At 40.1% G+C, this 18916-nt stretch overlaps 1 protein-coding gene across 2 annotated transcripts; it reads right to left on the reverse strand.

Annotated features, from left to right (window-relative positions):
• Positions 1-227: 227 nt before the first annotated feature.
• epm2a (EPM2A glucan phosphatase, laforin) lies at positions 228-16888 on the reverse strand. 2 transcript variants are annotated; one of them, XM_036549969.1, is made up of 4 exons: positions 16185-16888; positions 11359-11533; positions 2772-3016; positions 228-1339 (listed from the first exon to the last, which is right to left on the reverse strand). In XM_036549969.1, exons 1-4 carry the CDS (start codon positions 16429-16431, stop codon positions 1056-1058), a joined length of 951 nt encoding a protein of 316 aa, XP_036405862.1. In that variant the 5' UTR covers positions 16432-16888; the 3' UTR covers positions 228-1055. The 2 variants fall into 2 exon arrangements, with proteins under 2 accessions (XP_036405862.1, XP_036405863.1); XM_036549970.1 differs by lacking the exon at positions 2772-3016 and having other exon boundaries at positions 1073-1339.
• Positions 16889-18916: the final 2028 nt, after the last annotated feature.

Below are 18916 nucleotides of genomic sequence, written 5' to 3' on the forward strand. Positions count from 1 at the left end.
TCACCCTCCTAAATGACCACATGGCTGTCTGATTACATTGCTCTCTGATATCTATTCATAACTATAACATAACACAGCAGCTATGAGCCACTTCTTCATGGCAAGCATCTGTGTTTAGGGACAAAGGAAATGTTCACATCCAGTAATTGGTACAGGCATAGGTCAACAAAAGTGAATAAAACAAAAGAAAAAAAATAATGTGCATATACACTGTTTAAATTCCTCCACGTGATTTATTGCAAAAAGCACAAGGTTCAGTTGCCTCATGGAAATCAAACTGGAACATTGCTCTTCTTGCAATACATTTTATGTTTAAACATAAATAAATGTGAACAACAGTGGATAGATGGAAACCTGTATGTTTATTTCCACACACATCATAACTGTGAGGACATGAAAGCTTTTAAGAACCACTGTTGCATATTGCCGATTGCTATCACAGCTGGTATTTATCTTGGTTTTCAAACATCTTAAGAGCCACCTTTAACAGATTCCATCAACCCTTCTGTGTTTGTATAACTGTTGTTGCTGTAAATTACTTAATAAATGACACAACTAGAATTCAGCTGTCCCTCAGTGAGGACTGACATATAACTGCTTCCCATAAATTGAGCCTCATCGACAACAGTATAGTCATTTAATATAAAATGCCATCTGTAATATTGTGATAAGTACCGTATTAGTAGTCAAAGCAATAACTCAAAGGAAATGGCTTCAAGGTGTTTTCTGAGATGGTAGCAAGGTTCAAATTTACAATAAGTGTGTATGTAAGACTTTGCCATTACCAAAATAAATCAGCCCACTCACATGTCTTAGGAACTGAAAACTGGCCTTTTGAAATCCATGCTTCACACAGAGTCACAACACTGCACTCTATTGGAACTGTAAAAGCATTTCTATCTGAGATTCAAGTAAAGAATACAGGGGCACAAGAAGATAATTTTTAACCTTGGAAGACTGGGCTAATGCACCCCAGATCTTCACAACAACTGAACCTGGAGTACAAATGTAACCGACCATAGCTCCAATTGACTCCTCACAGAAGGACCGGACACTCAGGTCTCTGGGTCATAGGCGGAGGAACGGAGCTGTCCAAACTTTTGGTGGAAGTCCCCCTCGGCACGGACCAAGGCCTCTTCATCAATGTAGACTGCCGCCCTTCTGGCCGTAAGGTAGTACTGCACCTTCCTTAGGCTCCAGCCCATGACGTACATGAGCAGCCCGCAGACGGCAGCGGTGGAGCGGCCCACCCCCGCGTTGCAGTGCACGTAGACGGTGTGCCCATTCTCCAGCAGCCCATGAAGGATGAAGACCGCCTGCGGTAGCATACGGGCTCTTCCTGCGGGAGCGAGCGAGAGAGATGATAAGGTAGGAGACCTCTCCTCTCTCCTACTGAAACGGCTCTCGACTGACAGTACAGAACTTTCACTTTATAAGAGAAATTCCATGGAAGATGGTCAAAACATTTCACAAAGCAATTAATATATAATGACCTCTGTTCTCATTCTAAACATCCTTGATGGGTATATCCTACCCAAGAATGTATCTTCATGACTTGTCCCCAGAGAAGCTCTTGCTATCCAAACACATCAGCTGTGTAGAATTTAGGAAAGTGCTCCTATCGTATCAGGAGTTATAGCAGACAGCTTGAGAAAGATAATTTGGAATCTGGGTGAACAGCAGTGTGGTCAAGATGAATTGAGACAGATTCATTCCTCTAATGACGTTGGAATCTGTGCTTCCAACACCAGAGGTTTCATCCAAAAACATCTACTGAAGTACAGATGAGTTTCCTATCCAGAGGCTAAGGAGAACAAGGCAAGTTCTAACTTTCTAGTGAGTATTTCCCTCTACCATAGCTCATAATGCCAGGAAAAAAGGAGAGCAAAACATGCCCCACTTCTTCCTGATCTTTCTAGGGCTTGAGTTTGTAACATGTGGCTCTTCTGAGGATAATGTGTCGCATCTGGTTTGTTCTTGCCAATCTGTTTATTCTAGACTTACTATTTCTGTAAAGGCATATTATTTTGAGGAGTAATAAGACGGACATGCCAAGAAAGTAGAGCACCAAGTTCTGTGGGTCCTGATCATGAAAATGAGTAAATCTCATTGCGCTTTTCAGTGAAAGAGGGAGGACTCATTTCAACCACCACCACTCACCCAGATGATACAGAGCAGACAGATTGCTCAGCTGAGGTAGCAAGGGAGAAGGGTATACAGCCAATCAAACTGGGTGCTGATTGCACAGCCAGAATCATAGACCCAGCTGAACCGTAGGCTCAGGACTGTGGGAGCCCCATACTTTTTGCAATAAATGCCATGAGATTTTTAGTAACTACAGTGAATTCAGTACATGGATTTAACGTCCGATCCCAAGGATGGAGTTTCCTACAGAACGTTGTCTCTGTCAGTGCATTGTTTATTCCAAGGAAGAGAGAAAACTGTGCACATTATTACCTTACTGCCACCATTTCTAACAGCAAGCTGGATTTCTCAGGAGATCTCCCATTCAGGTGCTAAGCACTGCCAGTCACACTTTGCTTCAGCTTTCAGGCTGGACAGTATTACAACAGGGTGTAGATGCTGGCTGACTCAGTAGAAATGGAATCAGTTCTACCTCATCCCAAATACAATAATTTTGCATTTTTCATCAGATCACCCAAACTGTCAGCTATCTTGCACACACTTGTCTTTTTAAACTAATCCCCACATGCAACCACACACACACACACACAAAATCCACTAAGTGAATGAGGGTAAATGAGCCTCACCCTCAGTGCTCATATCCGGGGTGGGGATCCACACATACGACAGGCCGCAGTCTCTGTACAGGTGCATCATGGTCTCAGGTGTCATGTCCTCTGACATGTTGCGTCTGCACCCATGCGAGTTGTTCACCACGTCCCACTCGGTCTGGAAGTTCAGCACCGCCGTGACGCCCAGCTCGTGCTTCATCTTCACCGTCACATGCTCCAGCTGCCGCGGGCAGCTTCCCAGCCACACCCTGGGTAGGACCCTGGAACACAGAGCAGTTGCAATCATCTCAGTTGTGAAGTTTCAGTCATTCGCAGAATGGCTGCATCTCCAGAACGACAGGAGAGAAACTGCTCTCTTTTGACAGAATGCTTCGAGGGCTGGCACTAACTGCCTATCATATTTGCGCTCTGTAATTATAGTTTTTTTCCACTGTGGTGGAACTCGCTGACCTTGCGCAGTTTAATTCTGCCATTCTGCTCTGTTGGGATTCCAACAGCTGCCATTAGTGTGCATAAATCCAATAATGAGAGGAAATGACCCTGACCAGAAAAGACCATGACATAAATGCTCACTAGGGGAGTGATTCAGAGTAGAGATACACATACGTATACTCATCCACTCAAGTGCTTCCATAGGGGGTTGCGCACCTCTGTTACTGCTAAGCACATTCAGACAGGGGCGGCATAAGCTTCTTTGAAGTGAAATGTGCGTTTAGGGAAAAGTTTGCTCAAATGAGGACGTGTTGCTCAAAATGAATGTGTACCTTATTTTCCAGTATTTTAAAATTTTTTGCACCCCTGGGCCATCATGTGTAACAGCAACATTGTTGGTAACTAGACAGACAAAATCCAGTCAAAACAGACACACAAAACCAAGCTTCTCTTTGACAATATAATGACTTTTACATTTGAATAAATTCACCCCATTTGATAACCCTGCATAATTAGTCTGTTGAAGTGTTGAAAATTTCATTGATAGACTGCTTTCTGATACCCTTTTCTCATAGACATTAATTTCTTTAAACATGGCATAATATTCTCTCTGTCATCTGAAACTTGGAGGCATGGGCTGCACATTCTTAATGTTTGACTCAACTGGTTTGATAAATTAATTTGGCTACTCATATGCTAACTGTACTGTACACATGTACATGATTGCCTGCAAATAATGACCGCTGTCATATTTTCTCTGAAAACAATAACTAGCTATCAAGTGAATACAAAGGAAATAAACACATTACACTATACTGCTGTCATTTGAAAGGTGAGATTGGCCTGACAATTCAGATGTCTGTTTGACAACTACATTTCCTATGATTGACCAGAGGTTGAGTTGACTTGGACCAGTTGGAAAGTGTCTGGGACCAGTTTGCCACTACCTGCCTAGATAGATGTCTGGAGACAAAAATATCACACTCTCCGGTCTCTGGCAATGGCAACTAGGTAAACAGCAAGCAAATACAATTGTATTTATTTTAGTGTAATACAGTCAAACGCTGTCATGTTTCGAAGGTGCAACGTCTATTAAGTTGCCGTAACATTTGCTATAATAGAAATGGTAGCTAACTGGCATGGCTATATTGAATATAAGCCCTGTTTATAAGCTTCTGCCGACCCGTACAGGACCATTGTATTAATACAGCTGAAAAAAGGAAAAGTGCACAGCGGCAAGTTAAATGTTAAATCAAACATTTCATATAAAGAATAAAACACTATGTTCAAATATTGTGATCCTTATGGCTGATTTGCTTTTGTTGTATTATTGATCAAATATTACCCAATGAATAATGTGAGAAAAAAAAACAACTTTGGACTGAGCACCCTGTGGTGTTTTTCTTTTTTAAAATAAAAATATTCAATGCTGACATTTTTAATTTGTTCTGCGCTATCATGAAGTATTGAAAAGGCTCATCTTGGTACCAGAAATGCTTTCTTTTCTTGGAAGTATCTGCTCAGCTTTCATGATTAAAGTGAGTGTGTTGCGACTGTGTTCTGCAATGAAGACTAATCTCATGGGAAAATCTGTTGGCCATCAGGCTCCGGGAACGGAGGTGTAGTTTTCCAGGGCGATTTTGCATGTATTCACAGGGCGGAACTTTGTTTTATATGCGGTTGCACAAGTTAAGTCTGCTTCCCAAAAACTGAAAATTCACAAGTGAGGCGTGCAAAAAAGACCCCCGCAGAATTGGTCCCTTGCTGCACGCACACACACACACACACAACACACAGACACACATCTTTGGGCAGTGTGTGTCTGTGATCTGTCTGGGATATATACACATATACACATCAACCAGAGTACTGCAAGCTATTCACAATTCATGGTCACTGGAGTGTAGCATTCTGAATTTATGTGCTGCATATGAAAGCTGTACAAAAGGCTTGGTGGAACAGACCTCCCTGCCACCGAGCCTGATTTAAAAGCATCTTACATTAATTAAACTTTGCCAACCATTCCAGCCGCTGGCACTGTATAGCATGCCTGAATAGCATGGCTCCACTTCTGTTAAAAAATTCTTAAAAGATTCCACTGACTATGTTGCCCATGTTTAGTTGTTTGATTATGAATTACATTGCCGTTGTGGTCTCTCCTTCTGAAATGAGATGCGACATTTGCTGTGTGAAACAAAAAGTTCTATTTTAGAGTAAAAGCACAGACGCACAATTTTTCTTGTAACTGAAACCTGCATGGGATGGGAATCATATGCAGGATACACTGATTACTTACACTAAATCATAGGACAGAAAGCAGCGGTATTGTCTGATTGTGACTGTGCGCTACTTTTGGGTTAGAGTTTCAAAGTACATGGTCATTAGTACAGACAGATCAAAGCCTTGCAACCTAGTTCATTTGGAAGCTTATTTGGGTATTCAGCATTGCAGGGCGAACCTGTACTCATCTATGCTGAGGTCATTATTATGTATGGAGGCAGAATGACAGAAAGGATGACAGGCGAGAGAATGATAAAGCTGAAAGTCTCTGGGATCAGGAACAGGCTCTTTTACAGCATGTTCCCTGAGCTATTCAATCTATTTGTCCCCTGTTCAGCCCTGCAACATGTGCTTCCTTTATTAATGGCAGAAGCAGTGGGGCAATCCATCTGAGGGACACTGGCAAGCGCTCTAGCTCATTGCAGAGCTGCATCAAGTAAATTGGACCTCTCTCTGTAAATTCGTCATGCTTTACCGGAGAATTACTTGCATGGATCAGAGTGCATTTTCCATTGGGGCAAGAGTCAACCCATTAGTTTACCATCCAAAGGCTTCTCCTTCAGCCATGAAAAGGGGGGTAGACTGACAGGCTGTGAGAAGCTGATCTACTTACAAGGAACTCAGAAGGGACAAAAACATGCTGGCTTATATTCGGTTTCAGTGAGCCATTTCAGAGAGGAAGGCAATCTAGTCTAAGCCTGGGAGAGACAATCTCTCAACTGGCATGGAAGCACAAAGGCTGATGACCCAATGTTAAGGACAGCAGCTTCTGAGAGAAGCTCATCTGCCCATCTGCTTCCCATCCATCCTTTTTCTCTTCACAGTCACGAACAGAAATGAGCAAATGGCTGTCTTTTCTATCTTGGATTTTTGCCACATACAGTAAAACACACACACACACACACCCCAATTATTACCCTTAAACTACCACATACAAAATGGATTCATTGATCACCAATGTCCAAGCAAATAGAAGAAGACTGATAATAAATAATTCAGAGGTAAATGAAAGACATTTTTAGAAGAAAGGTTTTGTGTTGTTTGTTCAAATGCCACCAATTATAATGGACTTCAATTAGAATCTTGTGCAGAAGTTCAAGGCTTGAAATGTACTGGCATAGTATGCACTATTCTTACAGCTAAGTTTGTCATTGTTATACATTTATTTTTAAATAGGCAATTTTATTTTGATTTATATAATCTTATGCATTATTTACAAGAATGCATATTGTCTTAGATGGATGTATGTGTGAAATAATATCATTAAATGCAAGTCACAGAGCTTTCCAGTCCAAAGAGTTGAATATGTCCTTAATCTAAGAATCCTGAGACTCTTTGGCTACCCTTGAATAGAACAAAAGTGTCCATTTCCCCATTCTCAGCAAACTTGCTATCAGTCACCCCTACTATAACATAGGATTCTAACATTAAGTCTCAGGGGAAGAAATTGCATGTGAATGTAAATACAATTGAGTCAGCAGGGGCCATTTGTCTATTTCTGTTATTTTGTTGAAAAGCATATAAAATGGGAAAACTGCTTTGAGTTTTATATTTTATGTGGGTGACAATGTAAAATAAAAAAGTATCTGTTATCATTTTTCTATTTGTGATTGAGAAAGAAAGAAAACTAGACAGACGAAAAGTACTTGGCCTCAGACACTTCAAGAGGGGAGGGTTTTCTGATAAATAAATGAAAAGACAGTTTTCTAACCACTGTCTCCCAAAAGGTACAGATATAACCACTCAGATGAAATGCTGCATATTCGTCCCCGTTTCTCTTCGTATTTTCCCTGTCATTATCAATGCCGAGGTCCAAGGTCATGATCAAGAACCAAGTTCAAACGGAAGAAAAGGAGATGCAGTTTCACAAGGACACAAACCTACAGTGTTCAAAGCCCGATGCAAGGGAACAGTCTTCATACAGACACAAAAATAAGAAAACAACCTCTTTGAGCTTCTCTCCAAGATTTCTGTTTATCAAAAAAAAGGGACATGAAAGTTGTATGATTGTCACGTGGGAAGAAAGAGTTATTAGTCATGACCTCCCTGAGGTTTCCCCTCAGAAATCAATTTAGTGTCGTTAACACTTTTAATCTCTTGCCCTCTAATGGATTTGGCAAGCTCCTAAGGAATGAGTGATCCAGGAGAAGCCCAAAGGGTAGAACTCAATTCTGTCGTCTTACAGTCTCCTGAAGAGTAAGGTTGCAAGGTCACAAAGATATTCTGAGAGACATTAAAACGAAACAAAGCATTTTGGCCCACATTTCCCCAGAATATTCATAAATCAAATTCTGAATAAAAATATACTTTGTTTCACTTCAATTCAGAACAACTGCTCAAACTTGGAGAAAAAAATAATCTTGGTCACAAGTGTGTATGTGATAAACCATATATGGATGAAGGGTCTGCACTTATTGAAATGTGAACTTGATTGTAAGGTGGTTATGTGATTGCCTGCGTCTCATCTGTCACATTTTTCTGCATATGTCACCACAGGGACAAAAACATACCTACTTTTATTTTGAGTTTGGGATAATTCCATTAAGTGCAATGATGAATATGACAGAAAAGCTCAAAGACTTAAAAGTTTAATGAAGGGTCTGGATTCATGTTTTAACTTCTCACCTACATGTTTAAGAAAGCCTTCCTGTTTTTGCTGTTGGCAAAACATTTTTTCTTAATTTTAGTGACTGCCAAATTCATAATCTTGTGCAAATAATGAAAAAGCAAAGACAAACTCTTTTGTGTTGCAGATAACGTCTGTCATAGCAAATTGTTTACGAAAACCCCTCAGTTCACAATGCAAAGAGAAAAAACAATACTCAGATACATTACCATATAATGATAGCTATGAAAACACCTCAGAAGGAGAATTGCAATCTGGAAAACAAAAACACGACAGATGGATTTTTTCAGAAATAACATTACTGCTGTCCAATTTTGCAGAAAACAAGCAGCCGTGGGGACCTTTTTAATTTTTCAGAATTAAAAACTATGTACACAAACACTTTATAACAAAAGGCGGGCAAACAACTTCTGACAAGTGACTTACTACATTAAGCTGAAAAATCATTCTGTAAAGCTATTAAGAAGCAGAGAGGGTTGTTGAACATAGAGAACAGACACCCCGTTCAAAATCAGATGTGTGGAGGGCATTTCAATAGCCACACATGAGCTTGTGACAAATATGGGAACTTACTAACATCAGATAGAGAAGAAGAGCAGTGATGGACGGAGCATTTCAAGGAGACCCTGAGTGGAGGAGGTCCTACAACCCTGCCTGCCATCCTGGATGTATAAGAAGAGCTTCACGTCAATTAAGAACCTTCTGCAAAAGCAAAAACTGTTGCTGTGATACAGCAACCCAAGAATGGGAAGCCTCTAAGGTATGACTAGTTGAGTGCCAAGTTCTACAGAAATGAACTATACATTGCAGTGTAACACCTCTGGGCAGAAAAGAAAATCCTAATCAACTAGACATGGGGAACCATTATCAAATTACAAAGAAGGAGGACCTTACCAGCTGCAAAACTGGCAAGGTGTTCTCTTGTTGTCAGTGCCAACAGAGATGTTTAAAAATCATGGTTGGAAGGATCTCACCTGCAATAGACAAAATCCATAGAATTGAGCCATCTGGATTTAGGAAGGGATGAAGGTGCACTGACCACTTATTTACACTGAGGAACACCATGAAACAGTGCACAAAACGGTAGAGGGCACTTTATATATACACTTCACAGACTTTAAGAAAGCCTTTGATACCTTACATCGAAACAGCCTATGGAGAATTTTATGGGCATATGGAAATCCTAATCATATAGTGGAGCTCATCAGGTTATTCTATGAAGAAAACTCATGTACTGTCAGGCAGTCAGAAATTGTCTTCCTGGTGAAGTCAGAAAAAAACGGGTGAATCATGTCAGCCATCTTGTTCATTATTGCCACTGACTGGGTAATGACCAATGCGACAGAAGGACCACAGGTGTAACCAGATAGATGCTTTTCACCACCCATGAAGCCACTGGCAGCAGGGATATAACATCCTCCCCCACATTAAGAATGACATTCAAGCCATGTCTGACCTTCTCATCAGCTTCAGTCAGTTGCTTGGAATGAAACACTGAAAAGACTGAAATTACCACCCTGAATAGTGAAAACCCTGTCTCTGTCTGACTCAAGAAGAGCTTGAAGTCAAGGACAGCTTCATAGACCTGGGAAATGTAGTCTACACAAAGGGAGGCGCTGACAAAGACATCACTAGCTGCTTCACTGAAGCTAAAGGAACGTTTTTTAGACTTGGGCTACTTGATTTCCAAACTGACCTATCTACTCCAGACTCACCAAGAGCAGTCTTCACAATAGCAGTGTCCTATCAAAAGTGCTGTATGCTTCTGCTGGTGCATGACTGCAACAGACTTGAAGAAACTGTCAACGCTCCACACAAACTGCCTCAGGTCCATTATGCAGGTGTAACAGACTATGAACTGCTCAGACTAACTCAACAAGACAACATGAATGTCACTCTCACTAAAAGAAAATGGAAACTGATTGGGCGTGAAGACGGTAGCATCCAACACAATATGGAAAAGAACAGTGGAAGGATGTAAAGATGGTAACATCGGAAAAATGGTGCTCAGCCGGACCCCACAGGGCAGGAACAAACATGGAAAATCCCAAGCAACAGGGAAAAGCACAGTGGAAGGAAAGGTGAAGGAAATGAAGCTGAGCAGGAGCTAGGCTACAAAACCGGCTTCAGACAGACAGAAGAGGAAAGGCCTAATGCGCAAGTATGCATGAAGATGATAAGGAAGTTAGTATGTAAGTAAGAGCTATTATGAACAGTGTGCTACAATTCCTCCTTTGCTTAGGGGAAGTCTTTATAATTGCTGCCTTTTAAAATCACTTGAGTGATCATTAAGATTCTGCGATATATTCTCAAGCTGGAAAAGTTAAATACACATCTACAGTTGGGAGTAATTGTCAATTACAGTATCATGAAATGAATTTCAAGCTGCTATCAGACATACTACAAATAGCAACTTTGGTAAAGTACAGGCAGTTTTTCCAGAAAACAACTCCTGTTTCCCTGTAATTCTCCACTGAACAACTGCTGTTCCTCAGTTGGTAGCATGAGGACATATGTTACAGTACACATACCAAAACAGCACAACCTTTCTGCCTTTCATTACCAACTTAATGTGGATCACACTGCACAAAGGAGAGTGGGGGGTAATGGTAAAAAATCACACAATACGACAGGGAGCTTTTTGGTCAAACCATATCTAAGAGGCAGAGAATAATGAGCTCTTCTTACCTGCCCACAGGCTGCACAGAGACGATGGCTGTCTCAGCTTTTAAAGGGTATCAGAGTAACTCAGCTACTTTAATGGGGGGGAAAGTTGTCGTGCTGAGTGCATTAAGAGGCTTCGGGAGAGATGGAGGAGGATAAATGAATGTGCTGATATAATGTGGGGCATCCTGTGACCCCCTTCATTCCAGCAGCAGGGCTGAGTGGAAGTGATGCCATGCAAGTCTGTGCTGACCCGGGAAAAGTACTGCTGTGGGTCTTGAGCAGTCATTTGTACAGAACGGGAGTGGGGGAGAACGTGGTAGCATGAGAGTAGGGGAAAACAGAGGAGATTGAGAGAGCAAAAGAAAGAAATGAGAGAGAGAGCAAGTGAGAAGAGAGAAAGAGAAGAGTTGGACACAGAAAGATGAAGAAAAAGAGAAAAAGACAGCGAGAGGCTATGCAAGGAGTGAGACATATTGAGAGAGTGATAGAGAAGAGAGCAGAAAAAGACAGCATGAGAGAACAGGGGTGCATTTGAAAATGTGTGTGAGATTGGATGGGTTGCCAGATTCTCATGGACATGTTTATGCTGGGGCCTACCTTGAGAAGTGCATGGCATGGTGGCCAGCAATGTTGAAGTAGAAGTTGGTGGTGTGCTTCATCTCGTCTGTGTGGCCGGCGGCCTCGATCCAGTGACCGATGGGGTGGCAGTACACCCCGTCCACCATGTTGCTCTTATTGTACACGCTGCAGCGGTCATGATGGGGACCATTGCCTGGAGACGATGATACAAAATAAGGCTATAATTCAATCTGCTGAATGGAGGAGCGCTTGACACTACAAATATAGTGTGCATTTTCTGCATCTATGCAAAAGTCATAAACTTTGTGTACAAAGGCACACTATAACATGATACTCAGTATAAACTCATTCACCTAAATTTCTGTGACGATAAATTACAAAGCCAGGGTTTGTAAGTGCCTGCAAAATATCATCTACAAATGTACAGAACACATCTGATCAGCTTGCGGTGTGAATGTACTTTCAGAACACAGATGGTGAGTAAACTCAAGGAGCCACTCATTCTAACTGCAGACCACTGTGTTCTCCCGACTGCAGCAGGCTCACTCCTAATGTTTTTGTGTGCAAGTCCCTGCACAAATAAGAGTGAGACAAGAATCGACTGCTTCCTCTGACCTGATAGTTCTGAGAAAAGCCAATGCAATCTGACATTGCTGTGCTTGTAACAACCAAATGTTTCTTATGTGGGGGTGTGTGCTCTGCACGAGTGATGCTGTACGTGAAGTCATGTGCGTCTTAAATACCGCCAACAAGATCCACATCAGTCATGTAGCAGCCATTTGTTGTGGTGAGAGTTAGACTTTGTGAACTGAAAAACAGGTGAAGCTATCGTAAGTTACCACACTCAGGTTTAAAGCAATCATAATGTTTTACCGTGGAGAATCAAACTTCTGAATGGTTGAATGAAATCAGTGACTGACAGCATACTGTAGCTCCACACAATATGTGGTTCAGAAGGCCTAACTCTCCCATCACTCATTGTAAGCTAGTCCACAGTAGCGCTTATCAGTTCCTGACCCAACAGCTGGACGTAACACCATTTGAGGTGCGTTTCTTGCTGTATAAAAGGAACAGTCTGTTTCTGTAGATGTAATGAGAGCATACAGTACCCTGTGGAGGAATATGATTGACCACTGTGGACCTCACTGTGGTTTCTTCTGATGAGTGGCATCCTCACTCAGCAAGATGGAAACCAGGACAGGGAGTGGCAGCTGTAAGCAGTCGCCCCAGCATAATTAGCATTAAAATATGTCATCTCCCAAGCCAGCCTCCAAGCAGGTTCATAAATGATAGGCCATGTGCATGATCAAAACAGTACTACCTCTCAGTAGGTGTAGAGCAATGACAAATGCCTACCTTGCTCCACAATGGCCCTCCTCAAGATTTTGCCGAAACTGTACAAGTCACGGGTGAAACATGGCTATTTAATGTGACATCATAAGCATTCACACCAAGTACAAATTATTCCAAGAATTTCATACGAGAAGCGTTGCTGTTTTCTGTCTTGCCATAAGCTCTGATGCAATCCCCCCGACTGTTCGCAGACACAGAGCTTCTAATAAGCCTCACTCAGTGATGAGTATTGAACTCGCTCCCTAAAAGAAATCTCATTAACCTGTTGGACAGCCTTTGTAGTTCCATCACATCCTCACACTTGAGCACCATGCGCAGCTTTTAGGGACCTGGACAGAAAGCACAATGAAAACCTCACTAACACAATCACCCAGCAGCGGGGTATAAAATGAACCAGTCAGAGATAATATTACAGCATTACTTTCTAAAAGCATTTACATCACATCAGGCTCATCCTTTTTCAAATATGACACTTGGCACTGTGGAATACTATCATCTCTGCCTGTGACTGTGAACTCCTGCCAGTGCAGCTGTTTCTGTGACAAAGAACCAAAACAGAGGCCATGAAGTGCCATGTTATTTTTGCAAATCCATTCACACTGAGTATTTCTAATGAGTTCCATATGCATAATGATATTAGGCCGCCAATTGCCTTAATGTCTAAATTCATGTACAAAATCTATCTGTTTCGTTTAAAACAGCTCTTCCTCGGTAAAAGAAGCAACCGTTATATTGAAACCATGTATGTACGATCAGCTCCCACGGGAAGTTCAGCACCAAGGACAGCACACTTCGGCATGCGTGTTGTCAGTAATTCATGTACAGTAAGTGTGCACCATAAGTTCCGTACGTTACAGTGCAGGATTGACTTTGCTATACAGTAGCAGACAAGACAGTATTCTTGTCACACACAGTACAATTAGACATGCAACCCTAACATCTGGAAGCCTAACGTTTCAATGACCAAAACTGCCAACAACGCAAGGTATGGGTTTCCAACATTTTTAGCTGCTCGACTGCTACAGCACAAAAAACGTTAAAATGTTGATCGGTCGTATATACCTGAATAAATAAATATATTCGATGTAAATCGTACATGAATCAGTTGTAGTTATCCTATATATTCCAATGGCGTAGGACAACATCATAGTTAATTCCGACGCAGCCATAATATTTTCAGTCCTGTCCTGAGTTTTTCCACAATCTGCAATATAGGAAACACCACAATGTCTGAAGTTGGTCTGAATAATTTTGTTTAACTTCGAATTTTTCGTTACATCCGTTGAGTCATTTCAACCCCGAGGCACGCTGTATTGGTTCTTCTGCGAGATTAAAAAACTGCTATGTTGATTTGGCATCGGGGCATAGCTAATTTAGGAATAATCAGACGTGAGATAAATTTACACTGATGTTCCATTTTAAAGTCTGCATATGCTTCGCTGCATTGGCATAATACGCTAGACCGTTTAAAAAGAAATGAATAAATAATAGATGCAATCAGAATAATTATCAACAATGTCTGCCACAGACACTCAATAGAAATCAGCACCCACAGTTCGACTGATTCAGCACTACATTGTGCTCCTGACACTTTCCTTTGATAATTCTGTTCCCATATTTTGAATAGTCAAAGGGAAATGACTAGAAAACAAATGCTGGGAAGCATTGACCAAATTCAACCAAAAGAAAGCCTTTGATTGACTGTCTTTCACGGAAAGTTTGAGCCGGAAGGTATACGGGTGAAATTTCTTAAAGCCACGTGCCGAGTAAGTGGGTGATAAAATGTGTTAAGATACCGATTGTAAAAAGTGGACTGACTCTCGAACACTGTCGCCGTTTCTCATATTGAAATAACCAAGACAACCAAATCAAGAGTGTCAATATTTTCATGTCTTATTTCTTCCCTTTTATAAGATTTGTTTAATCAATGCAGTCAAGATTAAGAAAATACACTATACGTGCCATAACATCTTATATATACCACCGCAAAATACAGCATATCCATGTTTCCATTCCACTACACCACCACACACTGCAACCATAGCCACAGACGTCCAGAGAACGCCTGTAGATAAACTATTACTCTTCGGCTTTTGAATGATTGCTGTTTTATTTAAGATTAAAACAGTCAGTTGCCTCACATTCTTCAAAGATGAACCAGAAGGGATACCTACGGTGTGAAACAAATATTGTACCGTATGCTGGGGATTTTATTGTAATATAGTGTTTATATTGACAAGAATATACATACTACAAGTACATGCCAAGAAAGCTCGGTATTAGAATTCAGTCACCGTTATCTGCAAAAAAACAAATACATTTTCGGTGTAGCTCATGTCGGAGACGTATATTGATTGTAAGAGTTTTCAGACAGGCTCGCTGGGTTATAGGAGTTGTGTACATACAGTGATTTGATAAATGTAAAGAAAATTGTCAATGGACTGTGTAATGACATCAAGGATACATAATTCATGTGTAATTCAGGCGACATTTAAGAGTAAGTCTATTGAAATAAATACCATGTGATCGCAAAATCAAATAATTATTAATCCAGATGTGTCAATGCTACAGGGAGAGTAAGCAATGTTTTACTTTGTATGTATGTGTGTGTGTGTGTGTGCGCGCGCGCACTATCGTAAAATCACTGTAGATAAGACATTTCTATTTCAATGAACGCTCGTCTGCAATGGTACAATAATTACGCACTTGATGGTCTCCTGCTTTATAATTGGTGGTTCGGGCAAAAGAAGACGGTAAGGCTAAACTCCACTAAATAACGCTGTATTATGATAATACGTACAGCTTTATCTCCATCTAGTGGTGACACCAAACTGCTGCGTCAAATACTTAGTCAAGAAAGGTGATAACTGGTTTTATGCTCAAAATTTGGTGGGTACGTTTTGGGGATGATCCTAACTTTGCTGGGATAAAATATGTACCCTTAAAATTTCGGAGACAATAGCTAATTAATTGTTTCTGAATGATCTTTACATAACAACACTGAAAAGGACACCAACAAAAACGTAATTCCTAACATCTACACCAACATTACAGAACAGTTAAGTCATGTATTTTCAAACACCTTTAAGCCAAGAACATACTGAATAATATCACAGCAACAACACCGTGTGATCATACAATACTTCCACTACAACTAATGATAAATATTATTATAAATGCAGCTTAACTTAAATCCGTGGTTTAAACGTTTAAACATGCTTCGTTCCAGGCTAACTACCAAGGCTCCCAACCATATCTTTGTTTATGATACCCTTACATTAAATATAAAGGCCTATTCACTTTAAATGGACACAATCCAATTGGACACATTACAATAACAGTGTAGTTGTTTGTATGAATACTCTACAGTTCCCAGGGAGGCAACTACAACTGCAAAATATTGAAAATGTCACCACAGGTTACGATGTTAAGTGGGAAAACATTAAGCAGAAATGTGTTGGATGTGTTGAAACCGGGCCATTGGGCAATACCTTCCCAGATCATGTTGCCGCCGACGCGTTTTATGTATTTAAACCAGAAGTTTTCTTTGCAAGGCTCCGACAGATGAACCTCGCCGATGAAGAGGCAGGGCTCGCACGTGGACAGTACAGTCTGTGCTGGTTTCATCATTACTGCTTTATTCGGATCCCAATGTCCCATTTCCGGACGTGACCCCAACACAAACACCTCTATGTCGGTGCATTCTGGAGTCAGAATAACGCCAAACCTAAACAGCATAATTTTCCACAGAATTTTTTTTCTTGAAAACAAGTGTCTTAAAGTTAAATAAGTTATGCGGGTATAGTTAAAACTGCAGATGTCCAGTTAAGCCAGCTGTCGTATTACGAACACAAATAGCCGACGGCTACACAAATTAAATATAATGTTTTGTTAAATAAATACAGAGAAATACTGCAAAAACTGTTAGCTATCTGTGCTCCCCGTGTACATTATTTCGATACCTCCGACGCTTTTTCTGTTAGCAGGCTTGCATGCGTGTAGGAAAACACCTAAAAATAAAACTGACCATGCTTGCACAACAAATCCTACCGTGGCTGTGAGAGGACAATTTATTTTTAGTATGTAGTAATATGCGTTTTCAAAAGATTGTCTTGGCTGTGTCATTTGGTAAGCGCTTGGGCGTCCTGGGGTTTACTCTTGACGATAAAACAACCAAACAGCCTGCTGTTTCTCAACTCGGTGCGTACGTATTAAAAGTAAATGCCCTGTGGTCGAAAGCCTTCGATCTGGGTTCCTCAAACCAGCTAAATGCTGCCATCCCACGTCTTGGAAGATCAACTGCCATTGATTTCTGAAATTAAATACAGCCCCAACATCAAGACAGTCAAAATGCACTCAAACGTTTGAGCCATTTTCACATCACAATTTCATTACCTGTTACACATACATAAGAGTTGTTATATATCAAACTTATTAGTGTAACTTTCTTGCAAGCTATTCTTTTTGTTATATTTAAACTATAACAACTAGTGGCTGGTTGCCACTAACCTCTGTATCAAATGTGTTTTTATATATAGATAAGGGAGCCATGACTCAGGTGCTGCAACATAAAATTATATCTTTTCAAATAATGTGTTTCTAAAACTTGTTGAAATGCATATGTTCAATATATAGTTTTACATTAAGAATTCTGTGAGGACACAGGCCTAGCTTTAAAATGGTAACCATAGCTCTAGTGCTATAGCCTCACTATGTCTTAATAGCTGTCTTTTCTGTGTCACATATGGCTTCTTTCAGATATGCCATGGATAATTTTCCAGTTGATAGATGCCCATTCATTATTTATGTTGTCATGGTCTTAAATTTCACTTTTTATTTTCATTTGAAGTTTTAATAATTGTTTAAAATTGTTTAATGTCATCTAAACACTTGTCAGTCATTAATCAACTGTTTTTTGTTGTTGTTGTTGTTAGTCAACTGATTTTTATGTTGAACCTGCTCTTTTTTCAGCCTTGGAACAGTAAATGTCTCCCTAATCTTGGGCTGATTTCGTCTCACTAGTGATTGACTAGCAATGGTTTCTTCTCTGTATGGTTTCCATACATATCTTAGTCTTACTACTTAGCTCCCATGTTGCTGTTTTCATGCATAAATGGTAAATAAATCAGTGTGTATAACTTGGGAAGGAACAACTTATCCTCCATGACACCTGTTCCTAAAACCAGCAAAACCCTAGCCTTCAGCAGTTTTCTTTTTGTAAGAGTAAAATTACATAAATATTGCAAGGACAAAAGTGGGCTATTCTGTAATAATCATGCTTATATTATGTGGTTCCTTGTGGGTGAAACAATGAGAACTTGGTATATTCCTGATAGCACTGTAGTAATGGGTGCATGACTGTTTTTATGACAAGAAGTTTTCTGGTCATAAAAACAAACAAAAAAAGGCCCCATTACCTCAACATTTTAAGATACTGAGAACATCTGGGTATTGCTACGCTACTATAGAGTACATACTGGACACGGAACTTAGCTTGTGAAGGAAAATACCATTTTATTAACAATCAAATTCATGATACATTTGTACAACCGGGTGACAAACATTAAAGATGAAGGGATTATTTAAAACGTAACATTGTTTGACTGATGAGTTTAATAAAAGACCTGGAAAATGTTTTGTCCCTCTCAAATTGCCCATAGGTTCAAAAACCCACATGTAGAAAAGAGAGACAGATTTCACTCCTGTTCATCCAGATACCAAGAACAAACTTAAGTCTTAATTTAACATTATAGCAAAATCTGAATACAAACAGAACGGAAGACTATTTCTGACTGAAAAGTGCTATTGATTACCACAAAAAAGGTAGAAAATAAATCTACTTACAATAATTTTGACAAAATAATCTGAAAGGCATTTAGTATGTATGTCAAAAATAAACAGCTTCAAAGTAATTGCAGCAAGTAGCTGTGTCAAGACATCACCTTTGTTATAACACAAGATCTGCTTTCTTAGAGTTTTGTTACATTCATTTCAAATTAACTTAGATTACCTTTTTTATTCTTTAAATTTCAGATCTACACAGCAATGGAAGTCTTCCTGGCTTAAAAGCCATAACTGCCATTTACATCTTTTGAAGTCATGTTTGTTCAAATCCTAAAAAGAAGATACTTCATGGATGTGGGCTACCTAAAATGAGAGTTCAATAGAGTTAACAGATTATGCAGTTGTTTCCAAACAGAAATACAATTCCTCAGCAGCCAAT

The sequence above is a fragment of the Megalops cyprinoides genome, chromosome 17 (genome assembly GCF_013368585.1).
Source record: "Megalops cyprinoides isolate fMegCyp1 chromosome 17, fMegCyp1.pri, whole genome shotgun sequence".
In the NCBI taxonomy this organism is placed as follows: Eukaryota; Metazoa; Chordata; class Actinopteri; order Elopiformes; family Megalopidae; genus Megalops; species Megalops cyprinoides.